Source organism: Tachysurus vachellii, chromosome 5 (assembly GCF_030014155.1).
Source record: "Tachysurus vachellii isolate PV-2020 chromosome 5, HZAU_Pvac_v1, whole genome shotgun sequence".
NCBI lineage: Eukaryota > Metazoa > Chordata > Actinopteri > Siluriformes > Bagridae > Tachysurus > Tachysurus vachellii.
The window spans coordinates 23672878-23692614 of record NC_083464.1 but is presented as its reverse complement, the minus strand read 5'-3'; the positions used below and the strand labels follow the sequence as shown (position 1 = coordinate 23692614).

General features: G+C 33.8%; 1 protein-coding gene across 1 annotated transcript; it reads right to left on the bottom strand.

Annotated features, from left to right (window-relative positions):
- Positions 1 to 16: 16 nt before the first annotated feature.
- cd4-1 (CD4-1 molecule) lies at positions 17 to 18923 on the bottom strand. Its single transcript, XM_060870647.1, has 12 exons — positions 18786 to 18923; positions 8924 to 9049; positions 6609 to 6674; positions 6121 to 6210; positions 5274 to 5420; positions 5027 to 5173; positions 4485 to 4745; positions 3215 to 3589; positions 2846 to 3100; positions 1873 to 1979; positions 1733 to 1779; positions 17 to 443 (listed from the first exon to the last, which is right to left on the bottom strand). Exons 4-12 carry the CDS (start codon positions 6173 to 6175, stop codon positions 413 to 415), a joined length of 1425 nt encoding a protein of 474 aa, XP_060726630.1. The 5' UTR covers positions 6176 to 6210; positions 6609 to 6674; positions 8924 to 9049; positions 18786 to 18923; the 3' UTR covers positions 17 to 412.
- Between the last annotated feature and the right edge of the window lie 814 nt (positions 18924 to 19737).

Below are 19737 nucleotides of genomic sequence, written 5' to 3'. Positions count from 1 at the left end.
GCTATATGTGTAAATAATCAGTTTAGAGAAACAAAATATGATGTATGTATACATCCATATATTATATATTATCCTGGATGAATTCTGGTCTAAAATAAAAAATAATCCAATAACTTGTAATTATATGATGGAACAATATTTAATAATTTTTTTTTTTTTTTTTTATCATTCTAGATTTTACTAACGCTTCAGTACCACATAACACCAAGCTTTTGTCTTTTTGTAGCTGTAAAGAAAGTGCATTTACATTATGTTTCTCTACATGTCTTTTCAAGTAGCTGATATTTATAAGATGACACTTGAATTGTTTCTGGGGTCTTTTTTTAAAGCTCCAGCTCTCCAAGCTTTATTTGTGATGTGGAAATCCAGAGTTTTCAGTCCAGCAGGTTACTTTGGTGAGGAGAGGTTCTGTTCAGGTCTTGTAGAAACCTTTAGGCCGAGGACTAAAACATATCATCGTCATTAGTATTGCTATTGAATTTCATTTAGTTCACAAATAATACACATTGATTTTAAGATCATCACACTGATATTTAAGTGGGATAAGTGTGAGAAAGAATTGCTTGGATGTCTAACAAATTAAAAACTTTCAACAAAATCAAACTGAAGATGATATAAGCAAATGTATTATAAAGCACAATATTACACTAGTTACTAAATACAAGCATAATAGTACACGTATAACTGAATTATTACTTAATCAGAAGGTCTTTGTTTACAAGGGTGGAAACTGCTTAAGTAGTGTACTGAACTCTACGTCATTACTATACTTTTTTATGAACTATTTCGGTATATTATTGACAATGAACACGTTTATTCTCACTTAATTACATTTCCAAAAGGGATCAAAACACGTTTTACACTAGTTACTATGTAGTTACATATATAAACATATATGTATATACATATACATATATGTTTATATACATATATAAACATATATGTATGTACATATACATATATATATACATATATATGTATATGTACATACATATATGTTTATATATGTATGTACATATACATATATATATATATGTATATGTATATACATATATAAACATATATGTATATACATATACATATATATGTATATATAAAATGTTTGTGGCAATTTGTCTGCTTTGTAACCCTTATAATTACACAATATTGTTAGCATTATAGGGTATTATTCTGTATGTGTTGAATATGGATAAACATTTTCAATATACTATAATAACCAATGACTCAAATAAAATAAGATGTCTAGCTGGAAATTGAATTTTAAATTGCCTATAATTTTTGCTATAGTTTTCTTTGCTATCATCAATTCCAGTAGTTTTAAATGCTTATTATTTAAATGATAAATTTGTTGAGTCAGTGTTAGGAAATTACTTGTGCAAACAACTGTATTATTGTATCATTGTATTAATTAAACCTATGATATTTAATACAGGTGGCTGCTGTGGAGGAAAATAGTAATATTTATATTTAATATATCATAATTATGCCAGTTTAACATTTATTCATGACAGCTTCATTACTGCATAATTTTTAAAGAATTCCACATTATTGAGTTGAGTTATATACTTATATGTTCCGTATATAGTTGGTGGAACAAAATATTTCTACACATAAATATATCACAAAATGAATAAAATGTATGGAATGATGACAAGCCCATGTGGAATGTTCATGTAAGTTTCAGCATTTCAGTATGTTGGCGTCAACTTTGTAGTCAAGTGCTAAAACTTACTTCTTACAGCAGCAGAATCTCCTCTTACGCCGTGTGTGCTTCATCACCTGTGCAGAAAAAAGAGGGCGTGAGAATTTAAGATAAGAAACACAGCATAAAATGATGACATTATGACATGTGGATATTGTAGAAATTATCACCTTTCTGTGCCTACGAATGCTGAAGATAACAATTGCAGAAACCAAGATCAAGACCAGAATACCAGCAATAATACCTACAACAAGCCAAACACTGACTGGAGCTTTCTCTGTAAAGCAGGACACACAGGGTTGTGTTAGAATTTTGTTACACTCTACAACAAATACAACAATACAATAAAGTTTCCAAAAAATAAACTTAAAGTAATCAGTTTTCTTGACAACTGCTGATGTGAAACAAAGGATGATATTACTAATGTTTTTAACACAGTATTGGAAATTTTGTTCCTAATTTTATCCATCTTAAAATGTCTTACAGTGCACAAGCTCACTCAGTCTCTTTAAGTTGTGAGTCATTGCCTGTACCAGTTTTCCTGTCGCTTTTCCAGGATAAAGTTAAATCTGTCTCGATTACTTACTTGTTTTTTTTTTTTTCTGTCTTCATAAAAACTTTACAATAATCATAAAGTCAAACTTTATATTTAAGTCATAAGGGTAATCAGATTGCAAACTGTAAATGTACTGTATATGCAGTATGTGTTTGTACAGAAAAAACAGCTTAATTAGTTCTTAAGGTTAATCGGGTAATGCTACCACTAAATAAGACATGGCGGGTAATGTAAGAATAGTTTAGACATTTTTTTAGCTGATGTTATAAATGACATCATACTGGTCCTGTTTTTTCATTTCTTGGAAATTAGAAAGTGTAAATTAAAAAATACGGTAATCAGATGTTTGTTGCATGGATTAAAGTTAGGCCTACATTCTCTTGCTGTGTCATAGATGAGCTCTTACTGGATCTACCTAAATTATGTAAGTGTCCTGATACAGACTGTGAGATAAACATGATGGTTTTTCTTTTGGCAATATGTACAAACGTCTTTACTGACAACATTTTTCACTTTCTTTATAGAAATATTTCAGACTTGGATACAAAAAGAAATATAAAAAAAAAATACTGGCCTTAATTCCTTACCAATTTTCAGTGTGATCGTAGCTGTTGCAAGCACTGTTTTGTTCTTTTTCAGTTCACAGGTCCATCGCCCACTGTCCTTCAGTCTTACCCCAGGGATAGACAGCTCTGTGAGATGGGGAAGCCTAAGACTTGACAGAGATGAACCATATGGGGATTTCCAATTTACTTCCAGGTCAGGGGGCATGGGATGACCAAGAGTGCAGGTCAAGTTCAGCGTACTGCCCTCATACATATTTTTACCTGCTGAGGAAATAACTAGAGGGGAAGAGGAACTTTAAGGATGATTTCAGTCTACACAAAAATGTCATTTTAAAATAAATATTAAACAAAAGCAGATATATTTGCAGACATTACATCATCTGTACGTACCTTGTAGCACCTCAACCTGCACTCTATGTCTGAGTGTCCTTTTCATGAACTCCAGGCTACAGGTGTAGCTTCCTCTGTGATTTATAGACACCCTGGAAATCTTCACACCGAGTTCATTATTTTTTACCTCACTCTCTATGAGCCAGCTGGGTGTGTTAGGGGGAATCTTCCAGACTGGAGAGGGATTGGGATGTAATTTGAGGAGAGGAGGTAAGGATGCAGAACCATTAAGTGAAGTGAAGCTCCAGCTACCTCCCGTCACACCTGTGGCATTTACTGTGGCCCAGGAAATTTTTGAGGAAAAGAAACATGGTATAAGTAAATTAGAGGAGGAGTCAGATGTGTAGATGGGATCCAATGGCGAGGGGGCGAGGTCTGGGAAAAGAATAAAGTGGATAAATATTTGAATATATTATATCACTCAAATAACATATTTCTGCTCAGCTTCTATTAATGCTTGTCCTACATATGTTGTGTGAGTTTATCTGCTTTTTTAATTTTATTTTATTGTTTTTAAGGTTTTTTTAAACCAGTGTCTTATATACACATTAGACTGTCCTTTGTTAATAGACTTGTCCTCAAGTCAATTCTTTCTTTAGAACTTTTCTTGTTTTTTTTTGTTGTTATGAAGGTAGCCTTTGGCACCTCCTTGATGATTACTAAAGATGAACAAATCAATGATGATTGCTTTTAATTGGAAGGCACTTAATAATATTATGTTACTCTTAAATTAGTGTAGATTTGTGATAAATTATGTGTGGTTTTTGCCTTGGATTTTTTATAAAAGCTCTATACGTTCTCTCCGCTTGTTCTGAGAACCATGCCTAAATAAAAAGACGCTACAAGTGACATAATTTATATTCATTTGTTCCTACACACTTGTGCTATGTGGACTAAGTATGTGGACATCCCTTCATCTTTTCAGTAAGTCAGAGCATGTGTGGACATGAACAGCTACGGCTGTTGCCGTCCAGTTTCATTGTTTTTCTGGTAAAACTGAGATGTCTAGAAACAACAAGAACAGTACACCACACAAGCTCGCAGACTACACAGGCAAATATAATCTGTCCTCAGCTGCACCATTCACAACTGAGTCACTGCCTCTGGATTATTATAGCAGCACATTTAGGACCAACACTATATTTAAGCCTACAGTTTCAGAACGTGATGTTCAGCATCCACATACACATAGTAGTCTGAAATTAAAGTACAAAAGTGTGTAATTGCTTGAAAAATGGTTTGAGCTGTTTCTCATTAATTCTATACTTACCTACAATCACGACATTAGACATGGCATTTAATTTACGAGCACCATATTGCACTTCACAGATCCAGTTTCCATTGTGATTGCTGGAGACTCGGAACAATCTGAGAGTGTATTTGTTCTCATATGACTGTCCAGCGTAAATTGTATTATCCGGCCCTAACCAGCGTACAGTAGGACGAACAAGATTAAATCCTTCACGATTGATTTCACAGGACAGATTGAGACTGTCATTAACCAGCAATGGTGACGGTGTGGACATCTTTACTGCAAGGGTGAAAAAGAGAAGAAAGTCATTTCAACAACACTACAGTCACATTGTTAAAACCCCTGCAACAGTAAACATGAGCCCTAGCAGTGGGATTAGTTTCAGAAGGCATCTCAAAGTTAAAGTTTTAACACACAATAAAAGAGGCACTCCATATTATAATATCTGGCACTCCAAATGTGGCACATGGTGACATGCTGTGATTGTATCTTTAACATGATATCTGGGTTATTGTCTAAGACACAACAAATGTTTGTGTCGTATCTCTTTTTCATCTTACCTTCATAAAGTTTGTACGTGGTCGTCTTACTGCTCATGAGTACATGCTGGTCACATGTGAAGATTCCAAAGTCATTCTCAGTAACAGATGTAATGAGAAGAGCGAAGTTTTCTGTAAGAGAGATTCGTCCCTTCCACTTTTCTGCCACTGTTATAAAAGACCAAAATAAATAAATTAATTAATGAACATTCAGTATTATAACATAAGCATGAGATTTAAAATAGCATAAGTTTTTGTTTCAGGTAACCTTGTGTATGAGATGATGTAGGATTTCTACTAATCAAAGAGTCTCCATTAAAGTTCCAGTTGACATGAATATTGTCAGATTTCTCCCATGACTGCAAGGGAAGTGTAACAGCATTCCCTACCTGTGCTAAAACAGGTTCTGGTACTTCTGAATGAGAGAGAGAGAGAGAGAGAGAGAGAGAGAGAGAGAGAGAGAGAGAGAGAGATTGTACCTTTCATTTAATTCAATTAATAAAAGTGACAGAAACCACAATTTGTAATTAAGTCATTTTATGATGTAATCCTTTGGAAGAAAAACAAGTATGACTAATAGTATATTATGCTTTGTGACTTTGTGCTCTTATGTCTAAAACTAGTAGGCATTTTTTCATTACTTTTGTTTCCCTACAGTGATATTTACAATCTGCAGAAACCATTCACTGATTTTCAGTAAGTGTTTTATCCTGGTTAGAGTCGCAGTGGACGTGGAGTCTATACTAATTACACTGAGTGTAAGAATACACTGCAAATAGGATGCCAGGACAACACACACACACACACACACACACACACACACACACACACACACACACACACACACACACACACACACACAATAGCATAGTCAATCTAAATACTAGTATTTTTAAGTGTAAAATTGGAGAACATGAAAAAACCTATGCAGATAAGGAGAGAACAAGCACACAGATTCTACACAGACTCAAGATCAAACCAGGGACCGTGGAACTGTGGCTACATGATTATTAATAATATTTGGGGATTATTTTTTTTTACACAATGATTATAAAAGTCTTCCATCATTAATACTATATTTTTGTGCTGTTTGTTTATAATGAAGTGATTCTTACCTGCAGATGAGTGAAATGGTGCCAGCATAAGTAATAACACCAATAAGAAGCTCATTTTGTCTCTCAAATCAATTACGTTCAAATGATAAACTGGGGAGAGAAATTGACATAATGTAAATCAATATGTTTTGCACACTTAAAACATTCAAACACTCAACATTTTAAAGCCTTAACAATTTTAATATGGTTGCTCATAGAGAAGTGTTTTAAAGTAAAGCAAGGAAGGAAGGGGCTTGCGGTGGGCTCTGATTTTTCAAAAGATTGAGGAAAGTAAGCTTGAAAAAGATGAGAAGAGAAGAAGAGACAGTGTGCGTTGCGGTGGGCTATGGGTTACAGACATAAAAAGTGAGGGGCATCAGGCACTGACATGAAAGAGAAGCAGCTCTGAAGAAAGAGTGCGAGAACATGAGTGGTAAAGAGGTGGGGCTATAGGGGGCTGACACTGTGTTAGGAGTAGATTCTTATCCCTCTCTTCTTAACCTCCTCACCTCCTCCACCCTCCTACACAGCCCTTCTTCCTCCTCTGTTCCACGAAAGACGGATCTCTACACGCTCTGGAAGAGAAAAAAAATGCCACACGGTGCTGTTAGTGGTAGGCTGAGCTGGGAGTGTGGTGTGAAGCATATGGAGCTTTGTTGTGTGTGAGATTTCTGCAAATCTCTTCTTTCTGTTCCTATGTGCACCATCACTGTAAAATGTCTGAATTTATTTCATCTGTTTGCATTGGGGATGTAAATGGCTTTTTTACATGGCTAAATGGCTTTTTTCTGTTTATTGTAATGATTCTAAAAAAATAACTGATGCTAAAATCGCAAATAAATAAATAAATAAAGAAATAAATAAATAAATAAATAAATAAAAGTTAATCTGTTATTAATTCAGCTGTACTGAAAATAATTAACTAATACATTTTCTTGAATAATCATTGATCTCATAGAAAAAACGAGATGTTTACATATTAATTTCACTTGTAGATGAATGTAAAACCTCAAATCATTTAAAAGGTTTTCAGCACTTAAATCCTTAGACTTAGGATTTATTCACTTCCTTACAATACATTCATACGATTTTGTGAAAACGCCTCATTTCAATTTCCTATACTTAAAACAATAACAAAACACTCTTAACTTTACGCACAAGTTTAGTGTAATTTAAGCATGAATCTGTTAAAATGCTATTTTACTCGATTCTATCCCACATTATATCATTATTCCTGTTTGTCCATATAATAGAATTGGCAATAGTTTAACTCATGATGAGTTAGTTGTGGTTGTGGTGTTTTGTCACCCTTGTTTTTAACGATATATGAAAACAAAAAATGTAAGTTACACGATGCAAAAATGTAATAGATTATAAGCAGCAGAATATATACTGTAGTACACAGTTCAACATAAATAAATAAATAAGCAGATTATGAGGCACACGTTTATGATCATTAAAACCAGAAATTAAAATCAGAAATTATGTAAATCTGTGGACAACTGACATTAATATGTTTTTTTTATTATCTTAAATATTTTTATCTTAATATATATATACAATATTAGGCTTTTTTTTACAAGACAATATGAGTCTTTTTTCCTAAAATGTAGCTAATACTTCTCCAGAGGCCTGGTTATTAAAGTGTATTATAAAAGTACATCAGTGGAGCGTTCATCGTCACAGCAGCTTTTATAAATTTAGATAAGTAAAATAACAGCACTATTAAATGTATATTCTAAATGTTCTTTTAAAAAAAGATAAGCAAGCAAATAAGGAGACAGACATACATACAAAAAAGTTGGAGAAAACGGAAGTGCAGTTCAAATGCAAATAGATGTCGAGATAGAAGAAAGCAGAAGACTGCACCTGACACCTAACCCAGAAAGACAGATGATCAGGGCTGTGGTCAGAGCCGAGGTTCAACAGAAACACTGCGATGCAGCAAATTCAAGCATATCGAGGGCATGTTTATGTGTTTAAAATTGACTTTACAACCAAACATTTTAAAATGTATTCACATGAACTGCCATAGGAATGTCGACACAACACTGGTCAGATAAATGTGACACAAATATTATTATAAATTCAATTATTATCATATATTTTCAACTACTCTGTCTGTCACAGGATTTTTTTTGCATACAATCAAATAACTGAATTGTTAATATGCGATTCTTTTACATGAATTAGATCTTTCTAATTACATATGACAATAATGACAAATAATACCGTAATACAGACATCATATACGTAATCCTTAGTGCATTCGCTTCTATTAAACATAATCATATGAATGGAATATTTATAAAGTCTGGTGCTAAAACTGATTCTAAGAAAAAAGTTTATTAAAAAGTACAGTTCCTTGACACTGGGATGGTTTGTGTATATTTTGTACATTTAAAGCGTCGCTCATGAGGAAATATGAAAATAGTGCAATATTCAATAGTCATTGAACTGGACCGTAATTACACTCCAGATGAAATCATCCTAGATAAAAGACCCATCCTGAAGGTACAAAAGGTTGACAGTACCACTCCTGAGAAGGAAGTACACTTCAGTACCCTTTTTGAATGTATTAGGCAAATATGTGTCTATGCATATTGTGAAAAATCTTATTTCAGTCATTCAAAAATGTAATGATGATGTCAAATATATACAGCAAACATTTAGCATTTGTGTGTATGTTTTTTTTTATTTCAATGACTTAATAATAATTGGTCTCCTTCAGGCCGTCAGCAGCGATGAATTCTTCTACATCTACAGTATGTGTTACTAGGTTTAATGATTTAGTGCTAAATTAAAGCTACGGAGAATACTGTACCTGCGTTTGAGTATTCAGTCATCCGACGTTGGTCGTTCCCTTTCTCAGATCCTCACCAGCTCTGCTCATGTGCAAGCTGTAACGGTCCTATAAGGTTTTTTGTCCCCTCCCTTACATCTGATTGGCCTAACAGGAAAGACAAGATGTCCACGTTTAGAATAACATGTAATCTTTCAATTCTGATTAGATAAAGATTGATGGCGATGATCATCATGTTTATTATATGTATATAATATATATGTATGCATTTGTATGTATATTACTGATCACAATCATGGACACAAATTCCATGCAGTTTTGCCGTAAATTGTTTTCAGCACCTGATCAAGCTCACATTAATAATTGGTTTATATCAGAGTGAAACAGTACGCGCTGATGTATGTTAAACATTACACACCCGTGTTTGTGTAATAGCTTGTTGAATGAAATAGATTTTTGATCCTAAAGAAATAAGAATGATATTTAATGGAACTACAACATTGATGCCAGTATTTGTTTTGTTCGGGAAAATTATGTTCTTTATGCGGTCTATAGCTCACCTGATCATTTTATCCTCAAGGTACAAGAAAATTCCTATGAATTACAAAATCCTCTTTTTTTTTGTATATACTGACGTTCTATTTCAAAGAAACTTAGAACATGATATGGGAAATGGCTTGGATTAATTTCTGTTCTGCATTTTTATTACACATTATGAAAGCAATAAATAGTTGCCTTACGTGCATTTCTTGACATTTTGGCTGCATCATCATTTTTGCTTTAGTGCTTTCCTTGTTATAGAAAAAATTTTTATATATAACTTTAACTCTTTAACATGAACAACTCAGCTGATGAGTTCTCAAGTCGCAATTCATTATTATTCACCAAATAACCCAAATTAGACCGAAGGATAAATCAGAACAGTATAAAAGGATTTAATGAATACTCTTTACAGAAAATTTGGCAATAGCTTCAGATGCTCTACATAACTACTTTTTTGAACGCATTGTAGTTCAGAACATGTTTAAATCAACACTCTGACTCTGTTCCTCAAACTAAGAACTGAGTTTTACTAAAACTTAATGGAATTAGCTTCAGAAACATTGCGATATCTTCTATTTTTTGCAGTACAGTTGTAGCTCATCTGTAGCATCCAAAAATTATTTTAAAAATTATTTGTTATTTTGTTAAAGGGGTGAAAAGACTCATTGACGTTTTTATTTTTTTAGAGAACTAGATATGCTTGTGAAATCTTTTCATGCTTGTCTTGTCATTCAGAATCTCACCAACTTCTCTTTTCATATTTATTTCAATTTGCCAGCTTCAGTTTTTGCAAACTGATATTTGTGCAATGTAATCAGTACATCGGTTCATAGAAGATAATAGAAATGGCATTTTATCACCCTGAAACTTTACAAGTATTATTGAAGTCTTTGTTAGTGAATACTGAAGTTTAATACTGTTTTACCAAGTAAATTTTAATTTACAATTCAAATTAAACACTTCCGAAATTATGAATCTATGCAATATATTATAGTTGTCTCATTCTAGATTTTATTAGCTTTGGTTAATAATTTACAGGGAGAACACAATACGAATAGTTTTTACTTTTCATGATGTAGGTTTTGAGTAATGAATTATTTAGTGATAAAAAAACAAATTGCATTTTCTTCTCACAAATCTCAAGAAAATGCAAAAGCAACATTTCTCATTTCTTCAGTAACATCCACTCGGTACATGACAAGTCTTCGGCATGAACGCAACCTTCTGCTCGCAAATTCATAAGAACTTGCATGAGCAAACTTTTATGAAAAAGAGTTCAGTAATATTTTACAACACATCTAAATCTGTTCAAGCTCAAGTCTCAGTCCTGATCCGGTGTATAATCTCACCTGAAAACTGGAAACGTGTTCCTTTTTAAAACAGATAGAACAGAATAAAAGACTGTCCTGTTCTCATCCCAGGACATTAATTCACAATCTACTTTCTACTCATACTTAACCTCCTTTCAACACACTTTTTACTGGAAGTCTTCATTCTTCTACAACTGTAAAGTGTAATGAGTTATAATCTCAACATCCAGTGTAACCCAGAAGAGATTAGGTTTGATTTTGAGTTTGTTCCCCTCAATCTTTCTTCCCCATGTCGTCTCTGGCTCAGGCTTGTGTTATACAATCAATCTGCTTTCTATAAATGTCTATTGTTACAAGTGCTACACAAATACATTTGAATTGAAACTTATGGTTCAGGTTAAGTTGTAGCACTCATTCTCATCCATTATATATTACAGGTTGTAGATGAAGGGTGTGAGAGAAAGGCAGCATCATATATTGTGTAACAACATGCTTCTGTAGGACACAGGTGGTTTGCTTAGGGGAACCACATGAAGGTCATAATAAACATGGCTCCTGCCTCACATATGTCTTTGAGGTTTCTCCCTTCTTTCATTTCCCTCTTCCTGCCTCTCTTAGTTAATCTTAAAAAAAAAAGCCTTTCTCATGTAGCTCACATCTACTTCAGCTTTCATCTGCCCTCCATTTAAATATTTAATGTAGAATTTAGAGAGAAATATGCCATAATTTAAAAATAGATTCGTTGGGAAACCTAAAGAATGATTCATAACTATGAAATTTTCATATAGGGTGTTTTAAGAGGAAAGACCCAGTTGCGAGGGATCCCTCATTACTCACAGTGTTGAAGGGAGTATAGACTGAAAACACAACTGTTACTGAAAGAGAGAAAGGCTGAGAGGAAAAGAGGAGGAGGAGATTTTCAATTAGTCATCATCCACAGATACAATCACTAACTAAAAAGTACAGCTTTTTTCAAAAACTCTGCACCGTTTTTGCCAAATGAACACAATTCTCATTGTTTCAGCTTTTTGTTGAAGACATGAACTAACAAACTAAAATTAGCTTGATGGGAGAAAACCTTCACCTACTCCTTACCACCTCTCTCTTCTTTAATAATGACTGTTTATGAATTTAGGCTGAAGTCTGTCAATAAGGGGATCCCTCATACGTGCATGTTAATCATCGTGAACTTTCAGAGATTACCACACTTTGCTCATTCAAGTCAAACACATGGCAGAATTAACCCACAAAAATGGCTATAAATACTTTGACAGAAAAAAATATAAGGTTTTATGAATAGGTGAAGCAAGAAAATGTAGCAGAATAAATTCTAGTGAAGTGACGCGGATAAGTTTATCTGTGCTCTTTTAGATTATTTTTAGTTAAATCTCTTCCAGTCAGTGATGCAAGTCCCGTGGGCTTTATATGTACATACTGTCAAATGTCAATGGAAAGATGGCTGAGTGACATTTGGTTTCCTTATTGTGAAATGTAATTCTCTCTCTCTCTCTCTGTCCCTCTCTCTCTCTCTCTCTCTCTCTCTCTCTCTCTCTCTCTCTGTGTCTCTCTCTCTTGCTCTCTCTCTCTCTCTCTCTCTCTCTCTCTCTCTCTCTCTCTCTCTCTCTCTCTCTCTGTGTCTCTCTCTCTTGCTCTCTCTCTCTCTCTCTCTCTCTCTCTCTCTCTCTCTCTCTCTCTCTCTCTCTCCTAACCACTCTTCCTCAGTATCCATTACTCCTATCCAACATTCTATATTCTAGACTCATCTTTACAGATCTGGTTCAATTCCTACACATTTCTTTTAACCATCTGCACCAGTCTATTTTAGCTGATGTTTTTTTTTTAAATGAAGATGTTTGAAGATTGCACTGGTGGAATGTTGTGACAGAGCAGCGACTTAAATCTTTCAGAGATGCCACAGCTCCATTGCTTTTGTTAATAAAGTTACAGACAACACCACAGCATAAAAAGTTGAATCTGAAGTTCAGAGGATGTGGATTCAGTTTCTATATATTCTTTCGCCATGCATTACTGTGTAAAATAAACATAGGCGGCACGCCATATTAAATAAAAAGTTATTGATATGGTTTATTGATAGTTTTTCGGTGAGGAGATGTTTATTTAACGTTCCGAAAGGAGTCTCCAGTATCATTGCTTTATAACAGACAGAGATAAAGGCGTAAGATTTATGTTTTCAGACACAGGACTGTTTACTGTTTGTGTTTTCCCGACAACATGAAAAAAGGTTATAGGTCTAAATAACGAGATTGTTAGGTAAACATCTGGTGACATAGCATTGTAAAATAGTGGTACTAATTTGTTTCAGATCTTTCACAACATTAAAAAGGGTGATATATTTTTCTGTAAATAATGAAAAGTTGTAATTGCTGGTAAAGTGCAATGGTGTACTGTATAAGCGAAATAAAGCACTTTTACCACCTTACTTTGGGCCAAATCACAGACATCACTGATTTTTTTTTTAACAATCAAACAACATGGTGTGTTTTGTTTCTTCTGTATAGAAGAATGTATAACACTTATAGCTTATATAATACTTTTGATAACAAAATAGTTACAAAATGAGAATTTGCTGATAATTCACACATCTGTTCAAGGAGTAATGTAGTTAATGAGACAGTGGGTCTAAATCAATTTGCTAGAGATGAACTTCAGGACAGAAACTGACAAACACTGCTTTGGGGATTTCACAAAAATAACAGAAAATATAACGATAATTTTCTGCATAATAAGGTTTTAACATTTAATATTTTTTTCTATGACAAAAATTACACCAACAGTCCCCTGATCAGAACACAGCAACATCCAAGTATCTATTTAACACAAATGTTGAGTAACACAAATCGGCTATAAACATATTGTTTTTGTTCCAGGGATTTTTCTGTCCAATATTAAAGTTCTTTCTTATCTTGATACAAACATGAGCTTGCCACGTTGATACACTGTACTCAGTAAAGTGTCTAGCAACACTTAAATAACGTACAGGATGAAAAGGTGCCATAGATTTCTGTTATTTTCATATTCAGATCTTCAGTGAGCACTGCTAAATAAAGAGTGAGAAGTCATAATTAAATTAAAACAAACATTTGTTTTTATTATTTAAACTGAATTAAATGGTAATAAAGAAGCACATTTGATAAAGCCAGTGAGACTATAGATTATAGGGAGACTTTTTTTGCCAGTCTTAAAAAGGCTTCATAAAAAAATATTTTCCTTTTCTGGTTAGAAATAACAGAATAATACAAAAAAATTGTCAAAAAATGTAGACACATTAAACAAGTATCACAGACGTAATCTAAACAGTGAAATAATCGGTTCACTACATAATGCTGGCTTCATTTTTAGGTATGATTTATTTCCTGAGACTCCAAAGGTACAAGCAGGTGCTGTTTAGCACGCAACAGAAACGCGAACCAGCCATCAGCCAAATCTGTAAATGCTAATGGATCTGGTTATAACTGAATATTGTATCCCGTAAAAGACATTTTGTTCTCCTAGTTTGGTCACAGTTTTCTCATTGTTAACGTCTATTTATCTTTTACAGCAGCACAAGTGTTGATAAAGAAAAATCTTGAGATGAGACAAACCTTTACACAGATAGTATGTAATGTGTGTTAGTGTTTACGTAATAACTCAGGTAAATCACTCAGGAAAATTATTCATTGTGAAATCAGCAGAAGAAGATTATTCTAGAGGTTGAACAGTGTAAGTATTGCAGCAAATAAGGTTCTGTGCTCGTGTGCTTGAGTAAAACTCCCAGTACTACAACTTTAAAATCTTAAGTGAAACTCCATCTTAAGTGAAACTCCACCAAACTGCAGCCACAACTAAACGTAGCAAAAAAACAAACAAAAAAAACAACTAAATTTCCCAGTAGTGAAAGGTTTAACCTTTTTTCCTAATGATCATTAAGTCATAAAATCATCCAAGAAATCATTTATAAAATAAATAAATAATTAAACAAAACCTGAAAGACTGAAAGTTTCTTGGACCTGTAGTCTTCCTTTAGTGTATATTTTACAGTTGATATTTCTATCAACAAGAGTGAGTTTATTATAGAGGAGAAACACAGAAAACACTTCTAAAAAGAATTATTCCTTGTCTCATTTTAACCCAAAAGGAACATCTAACAAAGCTTAGTGATAAATAACCTTATTAGGTTGATTACAGCTCTAGAGAAAATGGACAATGAGAACCTACAAATAAAGAATAATCAACAATAAACATGTGGATTTAAGTCCTACGTATATACACACAGTAAATATGTACGATGTGTGTTAGGCCTGCTGAACTCACTTTTAAAGGAAGCAAAGTCAGCTGCTGTAACCGTCTTCAGCAGCACCTGAAACAAGCACTGCATCACAGAAACCATAAAGACTCTAAAGTTTCTTCAAAGATCGATAGGCCAAGAAGAATTTGTAACGGTGTATAGGACTAATTATATATTAATGGCTTGGGGAAGTCAGTACCACTACATTTATTAGGTATGAATAAAAGTTACCTGCTCATTACAACTTTGTCTGTTTCGCTTCAATGAAACTTCATTCTTCCTCTACAGCTTTGTGTTACATACAGGGGTGAAATAAAGTACAGCTTCCTTTGCTCTATTCTTTTAAACAAGACTTGACACTTCGAATCTTGTATTCAAAGTTTTTTGAGTGGTTAATGGCGTTTTTGCCTTGTTTAACTGTATAACTACAACAACGTGACAGATGTAGGAAACAAAATATGGGGGTGTAGGGACACACCAGAAGGTAATGGGTGGTGTGTGGGCTAGGGATGGAGTGAAAAGGAAAGAAATGTGTGTATGACACATTGTATGAAAGAGGGAATCCTAGTCTCAGTATGAAAAGTAGTCTTAGTTATAAATGATTATACTGCGTGCTAAAAAGTCAAACAACGTTAAGCTCACTTGTAAATATTTGATTCCTGCTACTGTAGGTTTATTCTGGGTCATTTTTATTAGTACACAAAGACACTACGGCAAAGTGACTAAAGGGTTTGTTGTCATCAATACACATCTCTAGTGTAAAACACATACAAATACCATATATTCATACACGGCAACTACCCATAATACATCATACACAGTATTTATATTTTACAAGCACAACTCCAGCTGTAGTTTTTAAGCGCTCTTAAATGCTCATGATCATTACGCTGCTGTTAAAAAACAACACCACTCAAAATAAACTGTGTATGTTGCTCCATTACAGACATGAACTCCATACAATCAGTTACTCGAACTGTTAACCACAGATATTTAGTCGTCAATAAACATGCTGGATATATCTGTGTGTGCACACTGAGTTACTCGTTTATTAGTGTGGTAACTTATAGAGTAGATAACTCAGTGTATGGATTACTGAAATATTAACCTATTTATTTAAATAAAAAAAAACAATTACATAGTAAACAATATTAAGATTATTATATAGCGTTCATTTTAAAAAACGTTAACTTTTCGTGCCCAGTATTGCCTAGGAAGGCTCTGGTTCAGTCCTGGATAAAGCTTTTACTGTAGATGAATGAATGAATGAATGAATGAATGAATGAATGAGTGGATTGGTGAATGGATATTTGAAATGTTGCTGCTCATAACACTTTAGTCGTCTATATTTAATCCTTCTTGATTGAACCTATCTAGCTTTAATTCTAATTTAGGGTTTATATGTCAGACTTTTTGTCCATCTTTCTGCATGTGTCCATAGTGCTTTAGTCTTGATCTATACCATCTAGCTTTTTAGTCTATAATGCTATAGCCTGTCTTACTTTAAACCATCCCGCTTTAGTTCTTCTGACTTTCAGTATGTCTTGCTTAAACCATTTTGTTTTAGTCTCTCTAGTTTATTGTCTGTCTTGCTTCAGTCTATCTTACTTTAAACTGTCCTGTTTACGTCCATCTAGCTTTTTGTCTGTTTTTGCATTTGAAACTCTTGCATTAACCCATCTACTTTTAGATCGTCTGACTTTAGTCCATGGCTTTAGTCGCCCTTGATTTTGCATGTCTCGCTTTAGTTTGACATGCACAAGTTCTTCGAGACATTTGTATTTGTCCATCTTACTTTAATCTGTCTTACTTTACTCTAGCTTGCTTTCTTGTCTTATTGTTTTAGTCTGTCTTGCTTTTTGCTCCTCTAGTAAATCATGCATTGAAATATTTTTAGGATGATAAAGTCTCTAAGCTAGACATATTGTCCACAATGGCCTAATTACAGTCTAGACAAGTGCATCAAGTGAATCCAGATAAAAACTAAACTGTCAAGGTAAGATGGCAGCATATAAGCAACGCACAACTCATATACACAACACACACCTTGTAATTACAGCATTATAATGCTGCTAATAGACTGCGTTTGTATTTGAAGAGAAATCAGATGTGAATGAGTTCCAGCTGATTTTTTTATACATCTGTCTGATACATATCGTCTGATACAACTATCAGATTAAAACATGGGATATTGATGAACATGATCTTTTTTATTATTTGTTTGATTGAAAATGAGTGGTCAGTAGTTTGAAACTGGATTTTAAGTACCTTTATACCTTTTATACTTGAGACATGGCGTAAAGATCTCCGTAAATTCAACCACAATTTGTCAAGAATAAATCGTTCGACATTCGTAGAAACTAAGTTCCAGCTGGACCGGTGTAGAGTTCCCCAAATGTTTGGTGGTTTATCAGTTAATAACATTCAACAGCTAAACTTCTAATTTTATTATGCATTTAATATACAACGTATAGGATGTGGGTTTATATACTAGATTTGATTCTAGATTTCTGAGTGGCTCACCACAGCTGATGTGATCCCACTTTATAGTCAATTTTCACTAATCACATTATCAATATTGAGTTTGTCAGACAGCAACGCTACAGAAACCCTGAAGTAGATTTGGATGAACAGACCAGAGGAGACAAAGGCAAAGACAAGCTTTCTGAGCGGACGCAAAAAATGGATCTAATGGGATCACTTTACATGTGCTGGTTAACCCATAAGAACTGACTTGTGTAAAACATAATGATATAATTAGGTATATTAACTAGAATTACAAACAGCAGCTCTCGGCCATTTAAGGTTTATGATAGTGTAAATGTATTTCGCAAAAGCCATTGTAAAAAAAAACTACTTGTGTAATGATGGCTCGAACGAGTACGCAGCATCCACGCAAGTCAAACACAAAAGTAAGGAATAACGGTTTACGTAAACATGAAATTGTATAATTTCCAAACATCAACATATTCCGCATTGAATATTAGGTATTATAACAAACTAATAAACTTTGTCTAGACAAACTGTATATATAACTGTATATTATAGCACCAGTAAAAATGTATACAAATAACCAGATTCATTACTGTCCTGAAAAAGTCTGATTCTGAACAATAAATGAGCTTATTAATAATTTTCTCTGAATGAATATTGCCATCATACATTAAGCAATTTATAATTTATTAGCATGTAGCTTGTGGCCTGTGCTATTAAGATACAGTTGAGAAAAACATGAGAGAAAAACAAGAAAGAAAAACAAGAAACCGGTTCTTCATCCATAACAGTTAATAATAATATATGTACATGTCTCAATTCGCTACACACATACAAAATTCTCATGAAAACTGCGAAAGTTTATGTTCTGTTGAGGCCTTAGTGCTTTCAGACAGAATACAATGTTTAGGTTCAATATTTATACACTCCCATTGTATTATTATGATTATGATTATGATTCTTACTATTATTATTATTATTACAGTTAAAATTATCATAAAAACACAACTCCATCATTATTTATTACTGTGTTGTTTGACAACACAATAACACAAAAAAACCCATAAGATTTATACACAGTAAAGGATTGATATGTAACTGAGCGAGATCGCTAACACTGTCTCAGTTACTGTGCGATTAGCAGTGACTGAACTTACTGACTGAAATCCAGGCCGAGTGCCTGCACATACTTTACACTGATATAAGTTATACTAAGAAGCAAAATTTCAACAGAATAAAAATAAGTACTTACAATGATAATGTGAAAAGTACAAATCCTTCTGCTGAGCCTCACAGATATGAACTGACATTAATGTTCTGTAATACACCAGCATACACACACACACACACACGGGACAGGAAACAGTGCTGTCACCTGTCTTACTGCTGTAGAGGTCTATGCTTAGTGTAGAGTGCATACAGACTTAACAGTGAGTTAACAGTGTCTCTCTCTCTCTCTCTCTCTCTCTCCGTCTCTCTCTCACTCTCACTCTCTCACTCTTTCTCACTCTCATTCTCTCTCTCTCACTCACTCTCTCTCTTTCTCACTCTCTCACTCTCATTCTCTCTCTCTTAACAGTGTGTTAACAATTTCTCTCTCTCTCTCTCTCTCTCTCTCTCTCTCTCTCTCTCTCTCTCTCCTCTTATATCACATCTCATTAACAAATGTATCCATTTGGAGCATCATGTCTGGAGATAGATATTTTATTTGGATATTACAAGATTAACAATCTGACAAATTTAGGCCTATTTACTTTTTTATTTCTCTGGTTAATGCATGAAGTTGTGTTTTTAAAATGTGTGACGTGAATTTTTAAAAGATCCACGCTATAGAGTATACTTGCACAATTCAAAAAATAATATTTATATAGTTTTGCAAAAAAAAATCTTTAATTCTTCTATTAGAAAATTTTATTCTAAAAATTGTCTCAACATTGAATACATACAGGCTCCTAACAATGTGTAGTAATTTCACTGTTGTTTGATGAACATGTGATTAAAGCTTGAATAGGATTTAAATGGCTTCAAATCATATATCTGTTCCTCAAAAGCATGAAGCCATGCACAAAGGCAGAGTGTGAAAGACAGGATTGAAAAGTTCATGACGATTCTGTTTGCAAACCTGAGACAGAGTGACAGAGTGTTTCTGCTGTGTTTTCTTTCTACCCCACGAACACAGGTGTTGAACACTCTGGCAGTGATAC

Coding starts and splice junctions, on each gene's coding strand:
- cd4-1 (XM_060870647.1), bottom strand. CDS start 6,175: ATGAGCTTCTTATTGGTGTTATTACTTATGCTGGCACCATTTCACTCA. Junction 3,590..4,484: donor GTCTAATGTCGTGATTGTAG/GTAAGTATAGAA, acceptor TTCTTTTCCCAG/ACCTCGCCCCCTCGCCATTG. Junction 444..1,732: donor AGATTCTGCTGCTGTAAGAA/GTAAGTTTTAGC, acceptor GATATGTTTTAG/TCCTCGGCCTAAAGGTTTCT.